The sequence below is a fragment of the Ovis canadensis genome, chromosome 1, assembly GCF_042477335.2.
Source record: "Ovis canadensis isolate MfBH-ARS-UI-01 breed Bighorn chromosome 1, ARS-UI_OviCan_v2, whole genome shotgun sequence".
NCBI classification, from domain to species: domain Eukaryota; kingdom Metazoa; phylum Chordata; class Mammalia; order Artiodactyla; family Bovidae; genus Ovis; species Ovis canadensis.
This window is the reverse complement of record NC_091245.1, coordinates 193,490,481-193,512,831: the sequence shown is the minus strand read 5'-3', so window position 1 is coordinate 193,512,831 and position 22,351 is coordinate 193,490,481. Positions and strand designations below refer to the sequence as shown.

Sequence of the window (22,351 nt, the reverse complement as noted above, 5' to 3'; positions counted from 1 at the left end):
TATTATATTACAGTTCTGAGAGATAGAAGTCTGGGCAGGCTTGTTTTGGTTCTCTGCTTAGGGCCTTACAAGGCCAAAGTCAAGGTGTTGGCTAGCCTAGAGTCTTACCTAGAGACCCTGGAGGAGAATCCACTTCCAGGCTCATATAGGTTGCTGGCAGAATTCAGTTCTATGCAGTTGTAGATTGAGGTCTCCATTACCTTGTTAGCTATTAGCTGGGAGTCATTTTTGCTTCTAGAGTCCACCCACATTTCTTGGTTCATGGTTTCCTCTGTATCAAACCAGCAGTGACGGATCAGATCTTCACATTTTAAATCTGATTTCCCTTTCTGCTACATCTCTCAAACTCTCTTGCCTTCCTTTTCTGGTTTTAATGACTTGTATGATTGTACTAGGCCTATCTGGATAAGGTAGACCAATTAGTAACCTTTATTTCATCTGTAGAGTCCTTTTCTGATATGTAACATATTTATTGGAGTAATACCAGGGAAGGAGATCATGAGTGCCAAAAATCTGCCTACCAAACCTTAATCCAGAGTTCCTGTTTTTTAACTTCCTTTTAGAATCTGTGGATTTTTTTTTTTTTTGGCACTTCAGCAGTGCATTTTAAAAGATTACTTTATTGAACAGTTTTTTTGTTTCCATTGGAAGAGTCACTCAGAATATGTAACCTGCCACAGTGCTAGAAACTAAATCAATGATTACTGTTAACTAGGTGTTTTAAATCTTTAGATCAATACAGTCTTTGGATAAGAACCCCATACTTTATTCCCGTCATCAGTTGAGCTTGAAGATCAATACATACCTCATGTTGCTATTAGAGCCTAGAAAAACAAAATCACCTCAGAGTGGTTGGCAACTCTCAGGCTCACAAGACTTACCTGTAACCTGAGTGATGTTGCATTGCTTCATGTGTGTGCTCAGTCATATCCAACTCTTAACAACCCTGTGGGCTGTAGCCTGCCAGGCTCCTCAGTCCATGGAGTTTTCCAGGCAAGAATATTGAAACGGGTTGCCATTTCCTTCTTCAGAGGATCTTTCCAACTCAGGAATCCAGCCTGCGGCTCCTGCATCTCTTGCGTTGCAGGAAGAATCCTTACCTCTTGAGCTATTGGGGCTTCCCAACCTGAGGAATATGTTAACCTACAAAGTGTCGATCAACCCTTCCGTTACAAAGACTGAAAGGAATTGAGTTAGTTTATAGACTGCTACTAGCTTGTTAGTCACTGCTGAAAAAAAAAGTTGTTTGCTTTTTTCCTCCCAATCCTCTTCCCCTCCCATCACCCACCATGTGCATTTCTTTCTACCTCCCCCTCCCCCACACAAACAGACACAATCTGCCTGAGGATTAAGAAAGGTAAAGAGGTATGTTAAGAGTATTATGATAAATTGGGAACTGTTTTATAACTGTTTGCTAAGATGGAATAAATAAATTTTTAGTTAAAATAACAAAACTATCATTTATTTTATATATCAAAAAAAATTTTAAGGGCTCACTTATAACCTGATTGGCATTTTAGTTCAGGAGAGATGATAATGTCAGGCTAGGTCCTATGAAGTACGTTAATTTCTACTGGAAGCAGTATAGTATTAAAGAAATACCTGGATATTTTTAGTTTCATGTTACATAGACAAAACTAGAAAAGCTACTATATTAAATGTGATATGATGAACAAAGAAAAGCAGAACGGCAGTTCAGAGTCTGTCATACAGAGGTACAGTTCTGGTTTACCCAGCTCAAGTAAGTTCAAGATTTAAAAACGCAGAATTACAAACCTGTATTTTTGTATCAATATCCCATATCTTTGAGAGGAAGATATATCACTGCCATTTGTTTAAATAATATTTCTTGAGCACTGCAATAGTCTGGTTATGTTCTAGGTCCCTGATGTCACATAGTTAACCTTTAACAACGCGAAGAAAAATAAAGCAGGATGAAAGAGTTAATACTGAGTCAGGTTGAGGGGAAAGCGAGAGCCACTGTATGAGGTAATGATGTTTTGATCGAAACCCCAAGGAGGGATCAAGGATTCTGGCTGTCTAGGGGAAGAACAGTCCAGGCAGAAGCCATTACAGAGGATCATACTTGGTGTGCCCCAGGAGCACTAAGGAGTGTAAGTAAGGCAGAACCGTTTTGAAGTGTGAGATGAAAATTAAGTTGTGCTTATGTTCTACTTGAGATCTCCCTGTAGCTCAAACGGTAAAGACTCTCCCTGTGATGCAGGATACCAAGGTTCGATCCCTGGGTCGAACCCCTGGAAAAGGGCATGGCAACCCATTCCAGTGTTCTTGCCAGGAGAATCCCATGGACAGAGGAGCCTGGTGGGTTACACAGTCTGTGGGGTCACAAAGAGTCGGACACGAGTGAGGGACTAACACACATACGATGTATGTTCTACTTGAGATGCTGCTAGAAGTTCGGTGGTGTTACCAGGTAAGCAGGTCTAGATACATAAATTTAGAGTGAAGGGGAGAGAATTAAGGCTTAAACAACAAGATTGTTTGTTGTTATTGTTCAGTCGCTAAGTTGTGTCCATCTCTTTGCGACTGCAAATACTTATCAGGTACTCTTATACTCTGCAGCACACCATGCTCCTCTATCCTCCACGTCTCCTGGAGTTTGCTCAAGTTCATGTCCATTGAGTTGGTGATGCTATCTAATCATCTCATCCTCTGCTGCCACCTTCTCCTGTTGCCTTCAGTCTTTCCCAGGGTCTTTTCCAGTGAGTCAGCTCTCACTTAAGGTAGCCAAAGTATCAGAGCTTCAGCTTCAGCATCAGTCCTTTCAGTGAATATTCAAGGTTGATTTCCTTTAGGATGGATTGGTTTGATCTCCTTGCAGTCCAAGAGACTCTCAAGAGTGTTCTCCAGCATCACAGTTCGAAAGCATCAGTTCTTCGGCATTCAGTCTACTTTATGGTCCAACTCTCACATCTGTACATGACTACTAGAAAAACCATAACTTTGACTATACGGACCTTTGTTGGCAAAGTGATGTCTCTGCTTGTATGCTGTCTAGGCTTGTCATAGCTTTCCTTCCAGCAAGCAAACATCTTTTAATTTCATGGCTGCAGTCACCGTCTGTAGTGATTTTGGAGCCCAAGAAAATAAAATCTGTTAGTGCTTCTACTTTTTCCCTTTCTATTTGTAATGAAGTGATGGGACTAGTTGCCATGATCTTGGTTTTTTAAATGTTGAGTTTCAAGCCAGCTTTTTCACTCTCCTTTTCATCTTCATCAAGAAACTCTTTAGCTTCTCTTCACTTTCTGCCATTAGAGTGGTATCATCTGCATGTCTGAGACTATTGATATTTCTCCTGGCAGTCTTGATTCTAGTTTGTGATTCATCCAGCCCAGCATTTTGTGCGGTGTACTTTGTGTGTAAGTTAAATAAGCAGGATGACAATATATAGCTTTTCCCAATTTTGAACCAGTCCTTTGTTCCATGTTCAGTTCTAACTGTTGCTTCTTGACCCGCATACACATTTCTCAGGAGACAGGTAAGATGGTCTGGTACTCCCATTTCTTTAAGAATTTGCCACAGTTTGTTTTAATCCACACAGTCAAAGGCCTTTGTATAGTCAGTGAAGCAGAAGTAAATGTTTTTCTGGAATTCCCTTGCTTTCTCTGATCCAGCTGATGCTGGCAATTAGATCTCTGGTTCCTCTGCCACTTCAAAACCCAGCTTGTACATCTGGAAGTTCTCAGTTCACATACTGCTGAAGCCTGTCTTAAAGGATTTTGAGTATAACCTTGCTAGCGTGTGAAATGAACATAATGGTATGGTAGTAGAGACAAGCAGGAATGGTTATGGAAATAGGAGAAAGAAGGTCATGTCCCAGAGGCTAAGTGAAGAGATATTCTCAAGACATGTGGGGAGAGAGAGCAAATCTCACATACTGCTGCTAGGTTCAGGAAGGTGAGAGCTGAGAAGAAATATTGGATTTGGACATGTAGAGCGCCCAAATTGAAGAGAGCAGTTTCAGTGAAGTTGTGAGGACAGATCCAGATTGGAGTGGGTTCAAAATAAAATGGGATGAGATGAAGTGGAAACAGTGAATTCAACCAACTTTTGAGATTTGGTGTAAAAAAGAGGATGAAGAAATGAGAATATAAAGATGTATATTAAAAAGTTTTGCTTAAAAAGCATTATTAAAGAAAAATGTTCAAATCAGGGCACATATACCCACTTGAGATGGTTTTATATGATCCTTTCTGGTATAGTTTATCTATAGATGGCCAATAAAAACTATAAGAAATGTAAACAGTGAAGTTGGTAATTTGGGACAAACTTGCACTTAATGCCAGTTATTCTAGTACATGGTCCTGAAGTCACTCATCTCTCATTCTTTATTGGTTATATCCCAGTTAAAAATCTTATCCTACTGATACATTCCTCTCTTTTCTTGGGAGACTTGTGACTGAGTATGCTCTGGTTAGCCGTGCTAGGATTAAGGTTGGCGAGGATTAATAGAAAGTTAAGGAAGTTTTAAATCTCTACCTTTAACATTATTTTAAATCTTGTATAGGAAGTTATTAAGTAGTTAATTTGGTAGGCATTAAGTAATTTATTCTGTTCCTTTTAAAAATTATAAACAATTTATTCTGTCAAAGTTTTTTTAATGCCTAGAAATTTAAAAAAAATTTTGTGAGTACTTCAAAGATTTGAAACCAATATAAGAAAAAAATGTAGCATGAAAGAACAATAGACTAGCTTAAGTTTTTGTTTTCTTATATATTATATTTTTAAACTTTAGGAAATACAGCAAGAAATAAATACCAAAATATAAGAATTAACACTGATAAAACTGAAAAGCAAGTTTTACTGTTTTTTTTTAAGCATCAAATCAGGTTTCATATTTTTCTTAAAGATAAAAATCAACAAAATCTTCAATTATGTTACTAAAATTACTCTTCAGTTAAAAATGAGAGTAGATGTGCTCTACACATAGTTAGTGGACTTCCCTGGTGGCTCAGATGATAAAGCATCTGCCTACAGTGTGGGAGACCTGGGTTCGATCCCTAGGTCAGGAAGATCCTCTGGAGAAGGAAATGGCAACCCACTCCAGTACTCTTGCCTGGAAAATCTCATGGACAGAGGAGCGTAGTATGCTACAGTCCATGGGGTCGCAAAGAGTCGGACATGATTGAGCAACTTCGCTTCGCTTCACTTCACACGTAAAGTTATAGGTTCTGTAGTATTCCAGAACTGTGTTGATAAAGTGGCTTTGTGTATAAACCATCTCCATGTACATGTATCTTGTTTCAGTCCTAGTAATAAAGAAGATGTAGTTCTGTGAGCTGTAAAGAAACAATACTGTTTGAAAGTGATCTCAAATAACTATCATCAGCACTGGCTGACATAGACAGTTGTTCACTATGTATAGTTTGATCGGTGATATCATCACATGAAATATGAGTTGGAGACATCAGGTGTTCCTGTAGCTTAATTTAATGACTTGGGCTCAAGTTTATAAAATGCAGTTGGTCTTTCAATGTTGACCAGACAGTTTGCCTGCTGATTAATAGAAAACTACATTGACAATAAAATTCCACTTATCTTTTATTTATCTGTCTTATCAAAGAGTTTTTTCTTTTCTATTTTTCTTTTTTGGATCAGAGTTCCAGCTGAGCCATCTTCTCTCTCATCACTATCACCAAGTCACAATCAGGTAAAAAAAAATTTTCCAGTTTTAGTTTCTTTTTAAATTAAGATGATTTTCTTCTTTTATAATATTTAAATTGCAGTTAATTCCCAAACATCTCTAAATTGTATTACCTGTCTCTTCAATCTACAATTAACATAATGTGCACCTGATATGAGTAGCAATGTGTTACAGAGAAAGTACCAGAGAGAAAATAAGTCTCTATAATACATATCAGAACACAGTGCAGAAACGGGAACAAATTAACAATAAGCACATCTGAAGAAATGCTCAGTGAATGCAAAGTAAAAATGGCTTGGGTCAGCAGTAGTTTCCCAAAATTGATAAAGAATATTAGTAAGTTGATCTTTATCCCTGCTTGCATATGCAAAATGATCCTCTTATTCCAGTTTTCACAGACAGACCTGGAACTTCATCGGAGAAGAGAACAATTAGTAGAACGTACTCGGAGAGAGGCACAACTTGCTGCCCTGCAGTATGAGGAGGAGAAAATAAGGACCAAGCAGATTCAGAGAGATGCTGTCCTGGACTTTGTCAGGGTGAGTTCTTTGGGTTCATTGAATGGTACTCCTAAAGCTTCTTAGAATTAAGTGCATATTTGTTTCACTGAGGCTGTCAGGTTTTATTGTCTTCATGGGGGGGAAAATTGATAATCATAAGAATTCTTGAGTAAATAGTATAACTGTCTCCTGTTTGTGATTAATTAACTGTCCTCAAAGGTAGATAGGCTTGAGGATAACCGGAAGTGATTGATCTTGCTTTTAGGATAGAGGTAGTCTCTTACTCTTAATTAGCTATCTGTCATTAGACGTATCACTTTACTGTCCAGCTGGTGTTTCCTGAGTCTCTAGTGCATCATGAAAGTGAAAATGCTGTGTAAACTGTAAAGTGCCATGAAGATTTAAACTATCGTTACCTGAACCTATCACTCACTTCCTTACCTCAAAAATTTGCAAGGCTCACAGGCTTAATACTTTAGTCATCTTAGATTCTTTCCTTTCTGTTTTCTCCCCAGCTACTCAGTTAATAATCCTTATTAACACTTCCGTTTTTAACAGACTCTATAGTTGTCTCTAAATCTGGTTCACTTTTTTGGCCTATGTTACTTACATCTTTTTGTTCTGCAGTCACCTTAGATTTTTTTTTTTCTTTTTAAAATAATTATATTTTCGCATGTTTAATGTATGTCTTTCCCAGGAATTCCCTGGTGGTCCAGTGGTTAGGACTCTATGCTCTCATTGCCACAGGCCCTTGTTGGATTCCTGGTCAGGGAACTAAAATCCCACAAGCTTAGTGGCATGGCCCATATATATGTATCTGTCTCTCATTTATCTGTAAACTCCATGAAGAAAGGGACATGTTCTTTCTATCATGTTTATTCACTGATGTTTCTCTAGGTCTAACCAAGCCTTAGCCAACAGTAAAGCTCAGTAAATACTTTTTAAATGATTGAACAGATGAATCACTCATCCTCTAATTGCTTTCTCTTTTTTCATAACTCTAGCCAAAGTGTGTCTTCTTTAACTACCATACACATGATAAATTCTTATATTTTTTTCAAATGTATGAAGCCTGCAATGATGATATTTGACGCCCAGAGAGGATAAGATTTTCCTAAGGTTAAATACTCAGCTAGTAAGTGGCAGAGCAAAGATTCTAATCAAGACAAACTGAATAGAAAATGGAAATGAAGCGGATGGAAAATAAATAGTTTCTTTAAAAAAAAAATCTTGATGGTAACTAGACTTATCATGGTGATCACTTTGATACAGAAATAGGAAATCATTATATTGTATACCAGGAACTAATATAGTGTTGTTGATCAGTTATACTTCAAAAACAGACAAGCTCATTAAAAAAGAGGTGAGAATTGTGATTACCAGAGGCATGGCATGGGGAAGGGGGAATTTGATGAAGGTATCCAAAAGGTACAAACTTCCAGTCATACGATAAATAAGAATTAGAGATGTAATGTATTAATACAGCATATATGTTAAATGTGAAAGTTGTTAAGAAAGTATATCCTAAAAGTTCATCATTTCATTGTTGTTGTTGTTTTTTCTTTTATTTTGAATCTGTATGAGATGGTAGATATCACTAAACTTATTATGGTAATCATTTCATGACTTCTGTAAGTCAGATCATAGTGCTCTCTGCCATAAACTGATAACAATGCTATGTGTGAACTAACTAATGTACCTAGTTGCTCAAGTTGTGTCTAACTCTTTGTGACCCCACGGACTGTAGCACACCAACCTCCTCTGTCCTTGGGCATTCTCCAGGCAAGAATACTGGAGTGGGTTGCCATGCCCTCCTCCAGGGGATTTTCCCAACCCAGTGATCGAACCCAGGTCTCCCACATTGCAGGCAGATTCTTACATCTCAATAAAACTGGAAAGAAAAAAGAAAGGGGGATGGGCTGGCTCAAATCCCTGGTCAAGGACCAGAATGCTTTACTGACTCTCAGTTAATGATAATGGCTAACCAGCCTCTTGAGAAATCTGTATGCAGGTCAGGAAGCAGCAGTTAGAACTGGACATGGAACAACAGACTGGTTCCAAATAGGAAAAGGAGTGCATCAAGACTGTATATTGTCACCCTGCTTATTTAACTTCTATGCAGAGTACATCATGAGAAACGCTGGACTGGAAGAAACACAAGCTGGAATCAAGATTGCCGGGAGAAGTATCAATAACCTCAGATATGCAGATGACACCACCCTTATGGCAGAAAATGAAGAGGAACTGAAAAGCCTCTTGATGAAAGTGAAAGAGGAGAGTGAAAAAGTTGGCTTAAAGCTCAACATTCAGAAAACGAAGATCATGGCATCAGGTCCCATCACTTCATGGGAAATAGATGGGGAAACAGTGGAAACAGTGTCAGACTTAATTTTTTTGGGCTCCAAAATCACTGCAGATGGTGATTGCAGCCATGAAATTAAAAGACACCTACTCCTTGGAAGAAAAGTTATGACCAACCTAGATAGCATATTCAAAAGCAGAGACATTGCTTTGCCAACTAAGGTCCGTCTAGTCAAGGCTATGATTTTTCCAGTGGTCAGGTATGGATGTGAGAGTTGGACTGTGAAGAAGGCTGAGCACCAAAGAATCGATGCTTTTGAACTGTGGTGTTGGAGAAGACTCTTGAGAGTCCCTTGGACTGCAAGGAGATCCAACCAGTCCATTCTGAAGGAGATGAGCCCTGGGATTTCTTTGGAAGGAATGATGCTAACGCTGAAACTCCAGTACTTTGGCCACCTCATGCGATGAGTTGACTCATTGGAAAAGACTGATGCTGGGAGGGATTGGGGGCAGGAGGAGAAGAGGATGACAGAGGATGAGATGGCTGAATGGCATCACTGACTCGATGGATGTGAGTCTGAGTGAACTCCAGGAGTTGGTGATGGACAGGGAGGCCTGGCATGCTGCAATTCATGGGGTCGCAAAGAGTGGGACACGACTGAGCAACTGAACTGAACTGAACACATATTATGTCCTAAGTGGTGTTCTATGCATTTCACATAAAATAACTCAGTTAACTTGCCTTATGTGGAAGTCATATAACCAGTAAGAGATAATTACATTGTAGATAGCCTTGATTAAAGGTCAGATTGGAGTTTGATCTTGAACAGTTAGGCAGACAAGAGCAATTTTAGTTCGTAAGCAGGAGAAAAACATGAGAAGGAAGGTACTTCTGAAAAACTAATCTCATGTAAGAACATATCAGCAAGAAAATGAAATAGAGAGTAATTGCAGTAATTAGATGAAGGCATAAAACTAGACAATCTCTTAAGTTTCCTAAGGAAAAGCAGTGTTGTCCAATGGTAAGGTCCTAGTATCAGAAATACCTGAATTTGAGTCTAGCTTTGCTACTAGGCATATGCTTGATTTTTGGAAAGTTACTGAGCCATTCTATGCCTTTATTTTCCTTATTTGTGTAATATTTAACAGTTAAATAGCGACTATTTGAGAATAACTGTGGCTGCACCTAGTACTTTTATTAGTATGGTATGTGCTATACCCCTTGCTACCACAAAGCGTTTTATAAAATAACAAGAGTTTTTAGAAGAAGCATCATTATATCCTATACATAGATGTGTAGTGAATGTTGAAAAATCATTGACAATGAATGGGGAAAAAAAGGTTCCAAAGCAAGATTTTGAAGCTAAAAGAATGGTTTTAATGGGAATTAGCTCTGTGGAAAGAAGGTCAGATTTAGAGTCAGAAGACATAGGTACAAATCTGAGTTCTGCTGCTTACTTTGTGACCTTGCACAGACCATACAAACTCTCTGCTGCTAAGTCACTTCAGTCGTGTCCGACTCTGTGCGACCCCATAGACGGCAGCCTACCAGGCTCCCCAGTCCCTGGGATTCTCCAGGCAAGAATACTGGAGTGGGTTGCCATTTCCTTCTCCAATACAAACTCTCTATCCTCAATTTTTTCATCTTTAAAGAATATGATTATGGTGATTATCTCACAGAATAAGAAGAATCACTTGAGATACTGTGTATAGGAACACATTGTAAAACACTCAGTGCAGATATTGTGAGATTGTTAATTGATGTAATAACAGAAATTAGCAAGTTAAACGTAAGAGCCAGTTATTATGGGAAATGGAAGAGTTTTTTTAGTTATGTTGAACATAAGATGACAGTGGGGTTTCCAGGTAGAGAGTTTCCACAAACATTTGAAATACAAGCCTGAAATTTGGCTGATGGGAGAGAGCTAAAGCTGTTAGCATTGGAGTATTATTTGAAGCCATTAGAGAAAGAATGATTTCATTGAGAAAATATAGTGAGAGATCACTACTCTGTGAATATGTTTTTATCTGTGTACATATTTTAAAAAGTGTAGTTTTTTAAATGTTATGTTTATAGATGCCTGTATACACAGAAAAGTGTATATCAGCTTACTGCTTTTCTGCATTTAAAATATAAGCTACTTAAGGAAAGGGTAGCATCTTGTAACCAGTTAATTTAGAAAAGTGTCATACATAAGAGATACAGAAATTAATGTGAGTGGTTATTTAATGAACAGAATTTTTCATTTCCAGTGTTCCAAATTCTAACCAACTTCCCTTTCTTGTGGGGTATATAGCAAAAAGCATCGCAAAGTCCACAAAAACAACACACCCCCTTAGTTGGTGAGGTAAGTTTATATAATCACCTTTCTTTGAAATTTTTTATTACTGCAATGAAAATGAAATCGTTTGCATGTGATTATCATATGTTTTTAGTGATCAAATTATTGGCATTTTCTTTTTTCCCTTCACAAAAATCTACTTGCTAGGGAAAAAAGACACAGGCCAGGAAGTTTATCACAATCTATAGATCAGGATTTTTTTTTAAATTTATACACATCCATCTGGAGGTTATTTATTACCCTCCTTGCATCCCCAGCAGAGATATCATCTCCCTCATCCATTTTCAAAGCTACTGTGTAATGAGAGATGGTCCTGAGATCTGTATCTAACACAGGTGATTGGTGTCAGTATTAAACCAAAAGCTCTACATAGTATTTCCACTTCAGAGCTCATTTCCTAAGTGTGTATGTTATTGGTTATACTTTGTACACATTAATTTTATCATACGTTGTACATTTTCATTACAGATTGACATGTGAGATTAATTGCTTATTAACCTTTTTGAAAATCTGGGCATCTGTTTTGATCTGTTAAACTGATGCTTACTAAATAAGTTTTTTTCTTGTAGTTGGCTTTTTCATTAGCTACTTTCCTTTGACTTTGCCTTTTTATTTTTTGAGTTTATGATCACCAGTTCCTTAAGGATGCATTAACGTGTTTTTTCATGTGAATGATGACTTTGTTTTTTGTAAAATAAGTTATTTGAAAACCTAACACATGGGGCTTTATAAGCATCAGTTTTCAGCATGGTGTTTTCGTAGCACAAGTGTTTCTAGATTAGTAAAATATATTGGAAATGTTTTAAATTATTCATTATAAAGTTTTTTAAATCTTTGACATATAGTAACTGTTTTTGTTCATTTATTTGAGAACTTGGGCATTGGTGTAACACCCAAAAGATTCACTCAAGCATTTTCAGTTGTCTTTTCTTCTCATGGTAATAACTGTACAAACTTTTGACAGTCAGAATTTGATAAGTTAATATACTCTTGCTTTTTTACCCAAACATTTCCTCCTTAATGATCCTTCTGGAGTAATTCATTATATAAAACTGAAGCTCTTCAGGAAAATGACATGTACAGTTTAAAATTTCCAATTGTACCCTTGTTTTATCTTGAAAGGTAATGAAGAGATGCTTGGAATAGGAGGCATGACTCTTGGGTTTATTGTTTTGAATTTATCACTAGCTCACTAAATAAGCAGAAATTCTTTATGTTATTGCTACATCTGTACTTCAGCTTTCTCTTCTTAGAACAGAGAATAATCTCCTGTTCCTTCCTCACTTTAGAAAGTTTTTAGGCAATAAAATTATATTTGAAATTGTTTAAGTTCTTGAGAAGAAAATCATTACTCACAACTTACTAGCTGTTATGATGCATGAATTCTGAATGACTGTGAATGTGGTCCTGTATGTTGGCATCTTTACAAGTATATGTTAGTATGTCTCTCTGCGTGTGTATTTGTGAAATTCGTCCTGTGTGTGCATAGCTTGGTTTTGACACTGCTTCATTTTTCTCCACCTCTCCAGTGTCCCTTCCCATCCAGAAGGTCTCAGCACACTGATGATAGTGCCTTGTTAGTGGTAAGAACCTTGCACAAAATGGAGTTTTACATTGCTGTAAGATTGGAGAATAGCTATTGTACTTTTCTTTCTGAATTGATCTAAATACCATAAAACATGATGAGCATCATTACTGAATGCTTTGCAAGTAATTAGAACGTCTCCCAACATTACTTTTCATGATTTACCCAGTATTCCAAGTATTCTGCAGATGTGATTCAAATACCTTTATTAGTGTTCTCAAAAGTAAAACATCTGCATTGAGAACCATATGGCTTTGTATGTGTGTTGGAGGAGATGGCATAATATATTAGTTTTTAAAATGAAATTTCTAATTACAGATGTACATTGTTAATCATTAATTTGTTTTGTGAGTCACCTGTATGATGAATGGTTCCCTTATTACTTCATGATGCTAATTATATGACTGTATATTTGACACCCTATTTTATTATCTATTTTAAGCTACTGAAAATCCCAAACTTTAAAAAAATACTTCCATCTCAAGATTATCCCTCCATACCCATTTTATGTTTTAAACTCGGGGAAACATTAACTTGGAATGCTATCTACTGATCTTTGTTAACATTAGTTTGCTTTTCTTTTAAAATTTTATTTGATTTTATTGAACACATGCAAATTTAGAAGATAACCGTAAAACACATTGGTTTACTTATTGTCTGTTTCATCAGATGAAAATGAGTATAACATGAGAACTTTATTGGTAGTCTCATTTTTATCAGCTTTGCAAGAGGATTCTAACCATTTACACAGTGGTTTTCCCATCATGTTTTATGTTACTTTTTTCACTGTAGTATTGAAAACCAGCAGCTCAAAAGCCTATTGTCTGTAGCAGTTCCTGTCTTAGGAGCTGGTAACTGCTGCCTCTGTGCATGCTATTGCATGAACTACATGTACGTCAGCATGAGGTTCCTGTTACATAAACTTTCACTGTCAAAATCTCTGTTCTGCAATCATCATTTCCTTTATGATGGATAAAGCACATTTTAACTGGGCAGTCTTATAAAGAAATAAGCTTCTGGAGTTTTAGTTGAAGTTAATTGGCTTGAGAAGCAAATAATAAATTAATGTAGAAAAATACTGAGAGCCTGTGATGACCCAGACACTGTACCAGCATTATTTCATTCATCCTCACAGCAGCCTAAAGAGCTAAGGGTAAACTTAACACCGTTTTACAGATGATTACTGAGGCACAGAATGTTTTCTCCAGATGTGACTTATCCAAGATCACATAGCTAATAAGTACAAGGCTGGTTCAGATCTAGATCCGGGTGACTTAAAACCTGCATGAACACCGTGCTGTGTTGTACTATAATTGAAAACACTTTAGGGAACTGAAGATTAGATTTAATAACACATATAGTAAGTGCTGAATGCCCAGACTTTTTTATCAAGGAAAAAGTGGAATTTGGAAAAACAGCCACAAAATCCCCCCTTAGTGTGAAATTTGAAATTTCAGCCATTTTCAAACACATACACTAGTATTTTACTTAATAGTATTCATGTCTGGCATAAATTAGACGGCCTTTAAAAGCAAGAACCATGTCTCAGATATTTTTGCATGCCAAATAGTGTCCAACATGTACACAAAGAGCCATTTTTTAAATCATACCTCTCCTCTGATCTTATCAAAACTACACTTAAATGACTTTTAAGAGCTTAAGTATTATCTTCACATGGTAGAATAAAGTCCATATACTTCTTAACATGGTCTGCAAACCCTTTAGAATAAGTTGCAGACTTCTTAACATGGCCTATAAGTTCCTGTGCACTCTGGCTATTATCTGTCTCTCATTTCTGGTCTCATGCTTTGTCAGCATTTTTTTCTGTTCTACAGATATGAGAAACCCTTTCCTACCTCAGGATCTTTACAAATGCTGTTCCATCTGCGTGCAGTGTCTCTCATTCCCTCCATATACCCCTTGGTTGACTCCTACTGATCTATCTGGTGTCAACTTAAATGTCACATCCTTAAAATGACCTTTGCAACACTGCTTAACCCCAAATCAGTTCTCCACTGTTACTCATCTTCATTGTACTTTTAGGTGGGAGTTTATTGTTTCTTATATCCCTCCCCCAACAATAGACTGTTAGATTATAAGTTTCATGGGCATGGGGATATTCTTTGTTGCATTTACCTATGTGTACTCAATCCCTATCATAATTCCTGGGATATATTAGTTATTAATTACTAATAAGTAATTCCTGAATAATTTGGAAGTTTTATGTATTCTTTACGTGTAATAATTGCTCATTTGTTAAGGTAGTCAAGTGGTTACAATTAGGTGTTTTCACTACAGTGGCCCAGGTTCAGTCTAGGGAACTAAGATCCTGCAAGTTGCATGGTGTGGCCAAAATAAAAAAATAAAATCACAGTCAGGATAAAAAGAAAAAGTTGTCAAAAAAAATAGTTTCATGATGAGAAGGTCTGATGATACAGCAAGTAAATGTTGAATTTGATTTAAAGACCTTGAAATATGGGATTTGACATAAGTATTAGAAATGTTTAATATCTGTTACACTAACATTCTTTTATGGTTGCCCTTCAGGCTTTGTTGCTTTCGTATATATTATATCTATGTCTAGCCCATCTCTAGATACTAGCAAGTATCTAGACTCATTTCACTTCCTCTTCTCGCCATTCCTTTTTTCCTTCTTTGCCAACTTAGTGCTAGATACTAGCAAAGATTTGGACTCATTTCACTTCCTCTTCTCTCCATTCACTTTTTCCTCCTTTGCCAACAAAGTGCCGTTTAGCCTTTTTATACTTGATTGGGCTTCCCTGGTAGCTCACACGATCTGCCTGCAATGTGGGAGACCTGCGTTTGATCCCCGGCATTCAGTCCCTGGGTTGGGAAGCTCCCCTGGAGGAGAACATGGCAAACCGCTCCAGTAGTCTTTCCTGGAAAATCCCCATGGACAGAGGAGGCTGGTGGGCTACAGTCTGTGGGATCTCAGAGTCAGACATGACTGTGACTAAACACACAGGACATACTTGAGATTGACAGTAATTCAAGTCCATTTGATTATAAGGAAGCCCAGGAAATCTAAACAAGTAAAAGCATATAAAATGTAAGACTGCTGTCACAGTCTGTTCTTGTACATTTCTTTTTTCACTTTTTTCTACCTTAAGATAGATAATGTTACTGTGAGTATTACGTGCTTTTATTTTTGCACACGTGAAATAAACATTGCTATCTATCAGCTCATTAAAATTATAGTTGTATTTATTTTATTGATCATCTTACCTTTTTCTAAATACCACTTGTGTTCCTGTTCATTTATCCCATGATTCAGGTATTTGTGATCATAGTTTAATTTTTTTAAATTATTTAACTTAGAAAGACTTTAATATCTTTAAGCCTTTGGCATTTTTAACAAGTAAAATCCCACCCAAGCACCCTTTGTGAAAGTCTTATCTTCTCTGATTTCCATTCCCCACCAGTAAAAAAAAAAATTGTCATGTTTTAAACAACTTTTATCTATAAAATTCTATATAATAGATTATAACAGTATCTCTAATATATTTAACTAGTTGTATGTATTCATAGATTGGTGAAAGGATAAAAGATTCAAACAAATGGAAAATTGTATGTTTTAGAGGTCATTTGGACTTTGACAGAAGCAGAAATGAAATGCTGGTTTATCCTTAAGGTGTGATGCAAAACCCTTATATCCTGGCATCTCACACCAGAGCCATTAAACTGAATTATAATAAATCCAATTTGGATTAATATTAAAATACTGCCCTTATTCATGCCAGTTCTGGTCAGTTAAAACGAACTCTTTGACTCGATTTGTTTCCCCTGCTATAGGAATAGCACAGGACTCATTTGTTTCTAAGGCTGTTTTGCTATTAAAAAAAATTATGTTCTATTTTATTTCTCTGTTAAATCATGTCTTTCACTTCTTGATTAATGTGGTATGGGGTATTGAAATAGTTGAATTAAAGGTGGAGAAACTGTGTTAAATCACAGGCCTTTTCTCCCAGGTGTTCTCTTTCTGCCCTGTCAATGTCTTAGTGAACCATTCGAAAGTTTCTCAGTGACCTTTCCTTTTCTGCTTTTACTGAGAAGATCTGCCTGCCTGCCTGCCTGCCTGCCTGACATTTTGCTAACGTAAATGCTGCCTTCTGTTTCTTCTCTTTTTCTTTTGCAATTTAGTCGCTGTCAGGTGTGAATCAAGTGGGTTATGCTGCTACCCTGCCTCATGCTTCTGCCTTCAGGCCTCTTCAGGTATCAGTACATCTCGTTATTGTAATTTACCAGGAACTTTTGCAAGTTTTATTATGCCAGAAACATAGAGCCTTCATTAATTATTTACATTGAGATTTTACTTGAAGTATTCTAATTTTATTATCAACGAATTTTTTGATCATGAGTTTACTTTGTAACTTTGTTACTATTTTACTTTGATCATGAGTTTTTATTTGAATTAACTCTGTTGGCTAAGTGCATGCGAAATAACTTGAGTCCCAGTCTCCCAAACTGGGAGACTGTTCCCTGCTAAAACCCTTTTATAGTAGGGGTCAGTAAGCTATGGTCCCTAGGCCACCTGTTTCTGTTTGATTGACACACAGCCACTCCCATGTGTCTATGGCTGCTTTTGTGCTTAAGTAAGAAGTTACAGAGGAGATCATGTGTAAGTCTAAATTAAAAACCTGTGGTGGTTTATTTTTTGAAGGCTTCCCTCTAAGGATGATAATTCCATGCTTATTATCATTTGATACATAAATGATTAATAATCCTCATTGTCAACCAGGTCCTCTCCTTATCTAACTTATATCTGTCCTCCTGTGATTTACACCTCGCCTGTTTCTTCTTTTCTTTTCAGAGTGGAGATTTTCTAGTTATTTAGTAGTTCTTATGTAGGGGAATCTTTATAATTGGAAATTATTATGATGCCTCCCTTGTCTTCTCTGTAAATTAAGCTTTGGCCCTTTTATGTACCTTTCCTAGCCTGTTTGTCCTTACGGACTTTCACAAGTTCTCCACCTCCGTTTGACTCCATGGTCCCCCTCATTAGAGCCCACATGGTGCTGAGCATGAAACCAGGGTTATTCACATCTCTACCTGAGTGTTAGGTTGGGGTTTTCCTTTTCAGTGTTCATTTTACTCAGTACCCACTGTAATTCTCAAATGTTTTAATTATACTCCTAAATGATAATAATTTCTAAATATTGTATCTTGTTTTCCTGCTTAATTTTTATTTGTGAACATTTAAAATTTTCTAGCTTACCAGAATACTTCAGAATCTCAAGTCATGTCCTTCCAGATGCTAACCCCAGCTTACATCTGTAAACCTGATAAACCTTCTTTCTGTTTCTTACTGAAACTACTCATACCTGAATGACTTCTGAAAAAACTTTCTAATGCTCTTCTGTATTACCCTTTTGTTCGCCTTTCTCAGTACATTCCTTATTTGAACAACACAGAAAATTATCTGAGGGACTGTTTTCAAAATTTCAAGGAAGGTATATAAGAGAAAAGTTAATTTGTTACAGTAAGGCTATCAGCATGGTTTGAGCTAAGTATTTTAGTATAGTGGAGTGCAAATCAGTTAGATTTACAGTTTCAATAAAAACATATTTTAAAAGTCCCCATTTTATAAGTCCCCTCTAGTCTGGCTTTGTTTTTCATTACACCCAACTGTATGTTATCTTTTGGTACTTCTGGAGGTGAGAAGATTTGCTGCCATTCAGTGGAATGTGTTTTAGCTCTTCCTTATCTAGTTCAGTTCAGTTGCTCAATCGTGTCCAACTCTTTGCAATGCCATGGACTGCAGCACGCCAGGCTTCCCTGTCCGTCATCAACTCCCAGAGTTTACTCAGACTCACGTCCATTGAGTTGGTGATGCCATCCAACTATCTCATCCTCTGTCATCCCCTTCTCCTGTCACCTTCAGTCTTTCTCAGCATCAGGGTCTTTTCAAATGAGTCAGTTCTTCGCATCAGGTGGGTGAAGTATTGGAGTTTCAGCTTTAACATCAGTCCTTCCACTGAATATTCAGGATTTATTTCCTTTAGGATGGACTGGTTGGGTCTCCTTGCTGTGTAAGGGACTCACTAGAGTCTTCTCCAACACCACAGTTCAAAAGCATCAATTCTTCGGCGCTCAGCTTTCTTTATGGTCCTACTCTCACATCCATACATGACTACTGGAAAAACCATAGCTTTGACTAGATGGACCTTTGTTGGCAAAGTAATGTCTCTGCTTTTTAATATGCCGTCCAGGTTGGTCATAACATTTCTTCCTAGGAGCAAGCGTCTTTTAATTTCATGACTGCAGTCACTATCTGCAGTGATTTTGGAGCCCCCAAAAATAAAGTCTGTCACTGTTTCCAGTGTTTCCCCCTCTGTTTGCCATGAAGTGATGGGACCAAGTGCCATGATCCTTATCTAGTAGAGTTGCCTATTAACTTTATCATTTTATTCCTAAATGTGTTAAAAGTTTCTAATCTATCTCACAGTAATAGGTCTTTTTAAATTTTTCTTTCCCTCTGTATCTGGAATAATCTCTACTTACGTTTTTCAGTTTGTACCATTGGTCCTTCAGTAGGTCTTTGTTGAGCTAACTAGCTTTCTCCTTCCTATCTCATATTCTTTGAAGATAAGGATAGTCTTTTGTTCTCTTACAAAGATATCCAGCTTTTGCCTCACTTGCCTGTTCATTCCCTTTACTAGTGCCTGTTGCTCTTACTTTAAACTTGTTATTTAAATTCCCATTTCTTCTCAGCATCCTAAACTTTGTTTACTGGCATCATTATACTTGATGAACATGTTGTCTTTTTCACTAATGAAGATGTGATACAGTTCTTCACTCAAGAATGCAGCTTACTTTTTAAGTCTTAATTCTTGGCCTGAGAGTATCAAATCAAGGAATCATTACCTCAGAATTGTTTTTCAGATCATTCCAGGAATTTTCTCAACAGCATGGCTTCTGTTTATTTATAGCAGTTAAAATTTCCTTTCATCATTAATTTCACCTACCCAACTGCAATTTGAGATAAAAGATTTCTGCAAATACTGAAACCCAAAAGGGAGAATAAAGCATGGGAGTGTGTATATGTGTATGTGTGTGTTTTAAAGTCATTCTGTTCAAAAATGTCTCAGTTACCATAAATTATTGAGTACAATTCATTAATCATTGAATATAACTTGATATCAAGTCCTGAAAAACTTGTTAATTCTGGCTTTTGTTGATTTTACCATGTTTCTCTGCCATGTCTTTAATATCTTTAACCCAGCTAACCAATACTTCTTTTTTAATTAGCTTAACTCCAGTCCCTTTTTTTAGGTATACGTTATACCAGTTGAGCTACTTCTCTCTCCTTTATAGTTCCTTTGGTCAATAAATTAAAAAGATCTTAGATTCAAATACTAGTCCCAAAATACAGCTATCATCTTGCACCATCTTATTTCCTAGCTGAAATGAAGAAACCTTCATTACTCTTTCTTAAAACATTATTTGAGGAGTAGAGGAGAAATACTTTAGAAAGTATCCCAGAAAAACACTATTGTAAAATAAAATTTTATTCTCTCCTATACATTTCCCAATAAAATTTTCTGCCTTAGGATGATTTAATTTTTTACAGTCTTAGGAAAGACCTGTTACATAATAGGACTATCTTTAGAGAATGTGTTACTTAAATCTTATACTCTCTAGAACCAAGTAAGAGATTTGGCATTAAAAAATATTCAAAATTAATTTATTATACCAAATTCTCATTTCTAAATTTCATTTTGAATCGAGTTGCATGATTTTTTTCTTTTATAATCCTTAAGTTACCACAACTGTGGAAAGTACCTCTTCTTGAATAATAAGTATTGATGTATTTATTTCTCCACAGAATGATGACAGATCTAATGCTGTATCAAATTCACCTACAACAGAAACAGGTAATAGACACAAAAGTACAGTTAACCACATCCTGATTATAATTCTTTACCAGGATTTTCCTGATAAATTCCTTCTTAGATGGCAGTGGCTTCCTTTTCTGAGAAATCAGGCACAAATATGGGAGCCCTGCACATTTTTCATTTTTTAATTCAAGTGGTTGTTTAGCTACTCAGCCTTTTGCTACAAAAAAATGAGTATTTGCTAGCAGGGCTGTAGGTTGGCACAAGACTATTTAATATATTAACATTCATTCTGTCTTTATTGATTCACCAAGAATAACATGACAGTTAAAAATGCATACATGAAACTTCACTGGTGGTCCACTAGTTAAGAATCCACCTTTCAAAGCAGAGCATGTAGGTTTCATCCCCGGTTGGAGAACTAAGATCCCACATGTCGTGGAGCAGCTAAGCCCGCATACCACAACTAGAGTCCGTGCACCACAGTGAAAGATTCAAACGAACAGGGAATTCCCTGGTGGCCTAGTGGTTAGGATTCCGGGCTTTCACTGCCGTGGTCTGGTTTCAATCCCTGATTGGGGAACTGAGACTCCACAAGCCATGTGGCGTGGCCTGAAAAATAAAAACACATACAAACAGCCCTCCTGTTTTCAGGGTTACTTTTCTGTACCAGATTTTTCTATTAATAAACAAAATTATTATTTTATATCATTGCAACATTTAACATTTCTTTTTCATTTATCATTTATTGAACTTTGGTCATGTCTATTATTATATTTAATTTTTTTCCATCTCCTTTAATTTTATTTTGCTTTTCCATGCTGATTCAGCTCATCATTCCTCTGCGTATTCTTTTCCTGCTGCTATCCAGAAAAACCAGCCCCAGCGCCCTGAAAGCTTCCTTTTCCGAGGAGCTGTCAGGACAGAAACAAATAAAGGTAGGTGGTAGTGACTAAAAGAGGGATAGGGGAGGAGATGGTTATACAATGACATTAACTGCTAACATGCTTTTAAATTTCTCCCCTTGGCAATCCAATGGTTAGGACTCAGTGCTCTCACTGCCAGGGCCCAGGTTCAATCCGTGGTCAGGGAACTAAGATCCTGCAACCTGTGTGGTGTGGCCAAGCAAAAACAAAAAACAATAATAAACTTCTACCCTTTGGTGTCACTGGGACAAAGTTTTAAGCCCTGCATTTGTCTGTGATCTCAGTGACATTAAAGGAAGAGAATCTTAATCTTGCTCAAATTCATTTTGTTCAGAAAGTTTCTTAGTATCACGTAAAAGCAGATTATAGTGTTTGAACAAAAAAAATACTCTTTTAGGGCTTCAGGGAATGAATGTCTCTTCTCCCTATAACGTCCTATTAGATTTTTCCATTGGTAAAAGCTGTCTATATTGTTAAAGAAATGAATCAGTAATTTAAAAGCAGATCTACTTAGTCTCATGGTTTTTAGTTAATATGACAAATCTCTGCTGATCCCCAAAGAAGTTACCTAAATGTGGAAACAGACATTTCACTCCCAAAATTACTGTTAATGTAACTGGTTAGATACAGTGAGATTTAAACTCAAACCAGAGTTGTGCTGCTGGTGGGACTCTAAATTAGCATAGAAAACTGCTTACATTATCTGCTAATGCTGAATACTTGTTGAGTTCGTCAGGTAGTTCACTTGGTTTTAGATAAAAATAAAAGAAAATTTTCATTTTCATGAAGAACTTTATTGAACAAACATTTGGCCAATCCGATGTATCCTGTGAGTAGCAGCTTTGCTTTCTGAAACATGTAATATCTATACCAAAAGATATGTTCAAAAATATTCATAGCAATGTTATTCATAATAGCCCCAAACTGAATGTCCATCAACAGCAATACAATGGATAAATAATTATGGTATATTTGTACAATAGGATACCAAATAGGCAATGAAAATGAACAAGGTAATACATACAACAATGTGAATAAATCTTATAATGTTGATCAAAAAGATGCCAAACCCAAAAGCATACACACATATAATATGGTTTTATTTATAGAAAGTTCAAAAATGGACAAACTAATCTGTGGTATTAGAAGCCAGGAAGTTTACATAGTTAGAACCCA

General features: G+C 36.7%; 1 protein-coding gene across 13 annotated transcripts in view; it reads left to right on the top strand.

Annotated features, from left to right (window-relative positions):
• LRCH3 (leucine rich repeats and calponin homology domain containing 3) overlaps window positions 1–22,351 on the top strand; it is a 105,804-nt gene that overhangs the window by 62,508 nt on the left and 20,945 nt on the right. For 3 of the 13 annotated variants that reach the window (XM_069556420.1, XM_069556438.1, XM_069556411.1), the window contains exons 11-17: window positions 5,620–5,671; window positions 6,055–6,204; window positions 10,764–10,814; window positions 12,338–12,391; window positions 16,555–16,626; window positions 20,240–20,288; window positions 21,080–21,187. In XM_069556420.1, coding sequence (XP_069412521.1) covers window positions 5,620–5,671; window positions 6,055–6,204; window positions 10,764–10,814; window positions 12,338–12,391; window positions 16,555–16,626; window positions 20,240–20,288; window positions 21,080–21,187 — 536 coding nt within the window. The remainder of the gene's footprint in view (window positions 1–5,619; window positions 5,672–6,054; window positions 6,205–10,763; window positions 10,815–12,337; window positions 12,392–16,554; window positions 16,627–20,239; window positions 20,289–21,079; window positions 21,188–22,351) is intronic. The other 10 variants (XM_069556465.1, XM_069556454.1, XM_069556428.1 and 7 more) reach the window with 4 other exon arrangements.